At 50.1% G+C, this 7,946-nt stretch overlaps 1 protein-coding gene across 1 annotated transcript in view; it reads left to right on the forward strand.

The window, feature by feature from the left end:
* SLC2A11 (solute carrier family 2 member 11) overlaps positions 1–7,946 on the forward strand; it is a 33,112-nt gene extending 25,166 nt beyond the window's left edge. The window contains 9 exon segments of the mRNA XM_047826658.1: positions 979–1,103; positions 1,911–2,040; positions 2,593–2,741; positions 5,486–5,673; positions 5,768–5,878; positions 6,431–6,532; positions 6,615–6,690; positions 6,926–7,053; positions 7,265–7,946. Coding sequence (XP_047682614.1) covers positions 979–1,103; positions 1,911–2,040; positions 2,593–2,741; positions 5,486–5,673; positions 5,768–5,878; positions 6,431–6,532; positions 6,615–6,690; positions 6,926–7,053; positions 7,265–7,465 — 1,210 coding nt within the window. The 3' untranslated portion in view covers positions 7,466–7,946.

A 7,946-nucleotide genomic window follows, 5' to 3' on the forward strand; every position in this document is an offset into this window, starting at 1 on the left:
TGCCCCTACTAGGTGAAAGCTGCATGTTTCTGGTGCTGTCTGTGTATTGAAATGGAGCAAAATGCATTTACCAAGTAAATACCCCACAGTTGAAGTACTTTATTAATTCACACCACCGAAGAAGCCACCATATATGGTTTTCTTTTCTTTTCTTTTTTTTCATATATGGTTTTCAACTGGAGTTACTGCTGGATCAGGTTTGTTATAATGGATGTCATTCTCCATTCTCTTGACTCAGCAGATCTATGCTTTAACATTCACATTCTGTCACCAGTGTGCTGTTGACTTTGGGCAGAATACTGGCCTCCACTAGGTTCCAGTTTCCCTGTCGGTATAGTAAGCTGTATGATCTACAGTGAGCTCAAGTCACTGTGTGACAGCACTTCCATGCTCAATATCAGGAATCTCAGAGCCGATGCCTCCTCACTGACATTTCTATTGCCTGCTCCCTGGTTTGCAGTCTGTCCCACTGAGTGAGGCCTGGGCCATCAAACCATCCTAAAAGTTCTGAGAAGTGACTCTATAATACATGGAAGAAAATGTGAGGGGACTGTACTTGGCTTTCCATGCATCCCTTCCCTTACTCTGAAAGTCCCCGCTCTTCTTCTCTATGGTTTAATTGTGTCTAAGAAATCAGATGTTAGGCCCCTCATTTTACAAAGGAGTAGGAAGAAAGCAATGCTTAATCTGAAGAGATAAAGCCGTAAGATGCAAATTTTGCACACTGTGGTGCAGGCAGAAAGGAGAGGGACTTCAGGTATCTTGGGAGATGAGTGTGACAATATGCCCCAGGTAGTCTGTAGGCACAATGGCTAATGGACATTTCCCTTCATGTAGCTTAGACTCCTTGACACGGCTCACACATGTTCACACACAGGTCTGATCAGGGCTGGCTGGGGCTGCAAAGAGGGATCCCCAGGGAGAGTTCTGCTAGACTGAACATGAGCCTCTCTTACCTGTATTCTACTTTCCCCCCAGGAAGAAGTCCCTCCTGTTGAATAATATCTTTGTGGTGGCCACAGTGACCCTGTTTGGCTTCAGCCACAGACCAGGCTCCTTTGAGATGGTCATGCTGGGAAGGCTGCTCTTGGGAGTCAGTGCAGGTATGGGGGGAGGGCAGCCCATCCTGCCTCTCTCTTCCTGCTCATTCGTGTATTCCATTTATTCATTCATCTGTTCTCTTTATTTCTTTCATCCATTCATGTATTCTCTTTCTTCACATTTTTTTAAATGTTTATTTATTTTTGAGAGAGAGAGAAACAGAGAGACAGAGCGCAAGCAGGGGAGGAGCAGAGAGAGAGGGAGACACCGAATCCGAAGCAGGCTCCAGGCTCTGAGCTGTCAGTACAGAGCCCAATGTGGGGCTCAAACTCACGAGCTATGAGATCATGACCTGAGTCGAAGTTAGATGCTTAACTGACTGAGCCACCCAGGCTCCCCATTCACATTTTTCATTCATGCCCACCTCTTCTTTTGCAAAATGATTAAATATGGTTTCTCTTAAAAAGGCTCATATAAGTAGACACTTAAAGTGGATATAGAAACATGAAAAAGTTTCTAAAACTCACACAGGGTGTGAGTACAAACATACCCAAACCTATGCTGACAGAGTTCCCATATTTGAGCCATACTCTAAGCCATGAGCTTCCTGGCAGCCAAGGTACAAAGGATGCATTCTTGGGTTTTCATTACAGAGGCAGAGTAGGCTGTTAGGGACTCCTCAGTTTCTGGGGTTTGTCATGTGAGGAAGCAGAGTTTTGAGCACATCCACCTGGGTGTTTAGGGATACCCATCAACAAATCCCCTCTTGACTCAATACTGTTTATATGGCCAGGTGTCTATGTCTATATTAGTTATCTATTCCTATGAAAGAAAATACTCTGAAACTTACTGGTTGTGCACACATCTAGGTGTGAGCATGAATGTCCAGCCCATGTACCTAGGGGAAAGTGCCCCCAAGGAGCTCCGAGGAGCTGTGGCCATGACCTCAGTCATCTTCACTGTCCTAGGGATTGTGATAGGCCAGGTGGTTGGACTCAGGTAAGCAACCTGCCTCCATGTGCACTGAGTGGTTTGAGGGGTGCCAGTAAAAGCCCTTCGCCTAACTTTCTCCTCTATCCATTAAGTATTAAGGTATTGCTTCTTTGTATTAAGAAATCTTTGTATTGAAATCCTGTCTTCACCTATCTGGCCAATACATAAAACAGGTGTTAGTCAACAACACTTCAGTGTAAATCACCATTTTGCATCCTCTCCAGGTCAGGGAGCAAAGAACAGATCTTAAAAAGGGAGAGGGTGAAGATTTGGGCTTTTAAAGGGGAACGTGTCCTGGTCATCCCAGAAAAGAGGGGAGAGGGCAGATCCCAGAGCCCTGGGAAGAGGAGTTGCTACAGATAAGGTGGAGCCAACACCTGGAGGGAGGGATCTTGGTGTCCAGACCCAGAACTGGTTTGAGGAAACAGAGAGCAATGCAGATCCTCTGCCTTCAGGAGGGCAGGCAGGGGCCAGGTGGGTGGGTCAGGGGAGTAGGGGGCATGTGGGCAGGGCTCTGGCAAGAAAGTACCTGGCCAAGCCTCTCTTTTGCCTCCCCAGGGAACTCCTGGGGGACCCACAGGCCTGGCACCTGCTGCTGGCCAGCTGCCTGGTGCCTGGGGTGCTCCAGCTTGCCTTCCTCCCTCTGCTCCCTGAGAGCCTGCGCTACCTCCTCATTGACCGTGGAGACATGGAGGCCTGCCTGGCAGGTGAGTCCTTGTGTTCCCAGACCACCCTTGACAAATGGGCACATCTGTCCAGAGCATGTGAGTCTCCATTTCTTGGGTTTCATTTATCAGGAAAAAGCTGTCCCTCCTTTTTTGACAACCATTCATCTCTTCAAAACTATTTACCAAGGGGTTGTCCTGAGTGCCAAGGCAGTGGGATAGAGCAGACCTGAACCCTGCCATCCAGGAACTGTAGGATGGTGCCAATAAAGAGCCCCCCCGCCCCACCATATATGTAAGATGAAACATGTTAAGACCTCACAGACCCAAGGCCAACTGGGTGCTGATGGGCTTATTCATTAGCTATGGCCATGATAGTGATGCCCAAGGAACAATACCCAATCTCTGGCTTAAAACAATAATCATTTACTGCATCCTCCACCCACTTACTTGCTGGGCTGGCTGCATGACTGCTGATCTCAGCTGGGCCAGCTCATGGTGTGTGGGAATCAGCTGGAGGTCAGCCAGTCCAGGCTGGTCTGGGCTGGAGTAGTTTAGCTCTGCTGCACATGACTTTCCTCTCACTCTTAGTACCAACAAGCTAGCCCAGGAATGTTCTTATTACAGCGACAGCAGAGGCACAAGAAAGCAGATCCAATTGCACAAACACTTTTCAAACCCATGGTCCACCCCCCCCCCCACCATGCGCATTAACATCCCATTGGCCAAAGAGAGTCCTGTCCCTGAACCCAAAGTCAAGGGATGGGAAAATCAATGGCATATCCTCTCCCATGGCAAGGGGTATAGATTTGGAGAAGGGTGAAGACCAGGGCCCACTCAGGCACCCTCTCAGCTTGCCGTTGTGGCCACAGCTATTATTGATAATCCCTCCCCTGTGCAAAACATGCTCAATGTCATCCAGGACCCCACAGTCTCATCCAATCATGGTGTCAGTCTTGAAGTCCAGGATCTTAAGATCACATCAAATCTATTCGTGCCTTCTCTTGATCCAGACACCTAGGCACTAAAAACACAAGTCTGCCCCTCTGAACTCAGCACACAATGTGAAAGTAGGACAGTGTAACCAGAACTAACCCTCATTCCAAAGACAAGACGTCAAGGAAGCAGGACGCAGTCACCAATCCTTAATGCCGATGCGCTCTTAAGAAAACGCTGCCAGATCTCCCTGCCTTGGGGGTAGGGAATGTTTCATGATCAAGTCCTGGCTCTGGCCCCTAGGAGGGGCTCCCCAGGTCATGGTTTCCCCAGGTTCTTGCTTCTTCCCTCTGAGATATACTTCCTAGTCACCTTCTGAAGAGGGCATTGCAAATATACCCACAGAAAGTTGGGCACATTCAATTTGTCTTGGTCCCTTTCTCTCCAGGCTGGCAGAGCATTTGTAAATATAATTTTCTTGAAACTGATGTGATTTTTCTATGTATTTGATCGATGTGCCAAAAAGCCATACCCACAAGTCTTTCTGAGTCATGCTTCTCTCTTGAGACTCACTTACTGGAATTTGGGGCATGTTGGGAGGCTGGGGACCAACATCCTTAAGCCTTCTAAATGCCTCTTTTTCCATTGCAGTGAGTCACTGCATTAAGCCACACCCTTAATTTGATTGTTGCCCTGCGTCCATGACTCACTGGCAGTGCTCTGGATTTGATCTTTGCTTTCAGGCTGTCACTTAATGTGAGCCTCTTTTTGCTAACTGGAGAGGCTGGAGATAAGCAACAGGTTTATTTTGTTTGTTTGTTTTTTTATTAAACCAACCTAGTGAGTTCTGGAACTAAATCTTTTTCCCTCTGAAGGTTTTTTGAGCTCATGTTTCAATATAGTAAGCTTAGAATACTCAGCTAACAGCAACCAGTTCATATTTTCAACATATAGAGGTTTCTTCACTCCAGTCCAGAAGTTCATTAGGTCTGTTTGTTTGTGTTTCTTTATTTTCTTCCACACTACTGCCCTGAATACCCAGGCTTCCATTTTTCCAGCCTCCTCACCATCTTCTGCCTGGTCTTGGAATCAATGCCATAGATCACAGGTCTAGTATGGTAGCACCTACTCCTGGTACCAGTTAATTCATTAGTTTTGTATTGCTGCCTAATAATCACATCTCATGGCAAACCAAAGAAGCAATTACTTAGCTCAAGTGTCTGTGAGTTCTCTGGGGTTGGCTGATATAGGCTGTGCCTAGCTGGTGGCTCTGCTGGTCTTTGTCACTCATTCAGGTCAGCTGGGCACTGGCAAAGTTAGGACAGTCTCAGCTGGGCCATTTCTGCTCCTCCTGGGACCAGTGGGCTAGCCCCATCTCATGTCTTTATGGTGATGGGAGAAAAGCAAGTAGAAATGAGCAAGGTCTCTTAAGGCTTGGGCAGAAATTTGCATATCCTCCTTACAACCTCATTCTATTGGCCAGAGTGAGTCACATGGCACAGCGCAGTGCCAAGGAGCAGGATACATACTTGCCCCTTTTGTGGGGGCAGCTACAAAAATCACCTAGCAGAGAGCATAGATACAGGGAAGGGTGGAGAACTGGGGACATTGCATAATTGTCATCTGCCACAATTGTGTCCCCTCTGATGTATCCACAGAACCCCCAGCTCCTAAAGCCTTTTCTGGTTCTTGATGCCCTGAAATGACAGGGACAGGAAGATCATCCCCATCTGATCAGGGGGACCCAGAGAGAGAGTGAACGGAGCTGGGGTGGGAGCTCACTGCAGGGCACCAAGCAGAGGTTGGGGGAAATGAGGCCCAGCGCCCTCAGCCCTTGCATCCTGCTCTAGCGCTGCAGCGGCTGCGGGGCACCACGGAGGTGGTGGAGGAGTTGGCTGAGCTGGAAGAGGAGCGTATCTTCTTCCAGGGCCGGCGCACCCTGCGCCCATGGGAGTTGTTCCAGGATCGCGGGCTGCGGAGACAGGTGACAAGCCTCATGGTCCTGGGCAGTGCCTTGGAGCTTTGCGGAACCAACTCGGTGAGGCTCCCCGCTGCGTCCTTCAACTGGTTGGGGGTGGGAGGGCTGCAGACCACAGGCAGCTGGCAGCCCACCCCTCTGCCCCCCTGTCCAGGTGTACACCTACGCCTCCTCCGTGTTCCGGCAGGCCGGGACCCCCGAGGGGAAAGTCCAGTATGCTATCGTGGGGACTGGGAGCTGCGAGCTGCTCGTGGCCTGCGTCAGTGTGAGTTTATCTGAGTTTGTCGTGGGCTCAGGGTTGACCCTCCACCAGCCCTGTGGGGGTGGGGGTGCATCGGGTGCTGACACCTGGAGGAGTGTCTTCTATCAAGTCCTCTACCTTGGGCCCTTTTCCACTCCAGTTCACTATGCTCAAATGGGGCGAGTCAGCAGCATTTGAAGTTTATTTATTTATTTATTTATTTATTTATTTATTTATTTATTTTGAGAGAGAGAGAGCACGAATAAGGGAGGGGCAGAGAGAGAGAGAGGAGAGAGAGAGGGTGAGAGAGAATCCCAAGCATCACAGAGCTGTCAGCACAGAGCTCAATGTGGGGCTGGAACCTGCAAACCTTGAGATCATGACCTGAGCCGAAACCAAGAGTGGGTGCTTAACCCACTCAGGCCCCCCCTAATAATGTCTTAATCTCCTGAAGCAATCAACTGCTCCTAATTGCTCCCTCACACACACCTGGAGCTGCCCACTGCTGGCCTTTAAACCAAAGGAAGCATGCTTCCAGCGCACAGGTCAGTTACTGAGAGCTCCTTTCCTTTGCAGTGTGCAGTGATCGAGATGGTGGGCCGCCGGAAGCTGCCGATAGCGGGGTATGGTCTGATGGCCTGCTGTGGAAGTATCTTTACAGTGGCCCTGTGCCTGCAGGTAGTGGGGCTGGGCATGAGGGTTGTGGCTTGGGGCAGCCTGGTCTCCACCTCACTCCACCCCCTCTGCTCCTTTGCTGCAGAGCCCCCTCCCCTGGATGCCCTACCTGGCCATGTTCTGCGTCTTTGCCCTCATCCTCAGCTTTGGCCTTGGCCCTGGTGAGTGGGCCCAAGGAGCTCTGCACTTTGGGCTTTGCCAAAGGAACACGAATGTCTTCACGAATGACAAGTGGCTATAAATGCAATGTCACCCGCATGCCCTGCCACCCAGCCCCCCTGTACTGGGGCTTCTGGGAGGGAATGGCTGGAGAAGAGGACAAGGGGCCCCCACTCCTATGTCGGGGACAAGGTGGCAGCCCTGGCTGGCAGCCCCTGTCCCTGCTCTTCCTTCTAGCCGGAGTGACAGGGATTCTGGCCATGGAGCTCTTTGACCAGAAGGCCCGGCCTGCTGCCTCTATGGTCTGCCGGGTGCTCATGTGGACCATGCTCTTCCTGGTCGGGCTGGGGTTTCCCTTCATCATGGTAGGCACCCTCCCCACCCTTCCCTTGCCTTAGGTTTTCCCCTGTGTCTGCAGGAGAGCCCCAGTGGGAAGTCTCCATCCTGGGAGCCTGAGGCTGGAGGGGATGGGACTCAAAAAGAGGGACAAATCCCTCATCATGACCTGTCATGTGGCCTTATGTCTGGTCCTGAACAGGGCACACACCAGGTCTCAGAGACTCTTTTCACTCACAGGAGGGCTTGTCCCACTTTCTTTATGTGCCTTTCCTGGGTGTTTGTGTCTGTGGGACCATCTGTACTGGCTTCTTCCTTCCCAAGACCAAAGGCATGACCTTCCTGGAGATCTCTGAGGAACTTCACAGACTCAACTTCCCTAGGCAGAGCCAGGGCCCTGAGTGGCTGGGCCCGGAAGTCATCCAGGCCACAGAGCTGTAGTTCTGTAGGTGTGGTGGGCCCCAGATCCAGTGGCAGCTCTCTTCTTTGCTTCCTGCCCAGGGTCCCAGCCCTCTGCGTTCCCTCCTTCCTGCATTCATTTGTTTAATGAGTGCCCATGTAGCACCTACTGCATGCAGGCTTGGTGCTAGGTGCTTAGCAATCCGTGGTGAGCCAGAGAGATGGGATCAGGACCTACTGGTGCTCCCCATCTAGAGGCAATTAACTAACAGGCAACCAATCAAAACATTATTGCAAACTTGGAGAAATGCAGTAGGAGAAAATACAGATTATAAAGTGAGTGCATACTAGGGAGCCTGGCCTATCTGAGGAGGGTGGTCAGAAAAGAATTTTCTGGGGGTACTTGGCTGACTTGGTCAGTAGAGCATGCAATTCTTAATCTTGGGGTTGGAAGTTTGAGCCCCATGTCAGGTGTAGAGATTACTTAAAAATAAAATCTAAAAAAAAAAAATTTTTTTTTCTG

This window comes from Prionailurus viverrinus, chromosome D3 (genome assembly GCF_022837055.1).
Source record: "Prionailurus viverrinus isolate Anna chromosome D3, UM_Priviv_1.0, whole genome shotgun sequence".
Classification (NCBI taxonomy): Eukaryota; Metazoa; Chordata; class Mammalia; order Carnivora; family Felidae; genus Prionailurus; species Prionailurus viverrinus.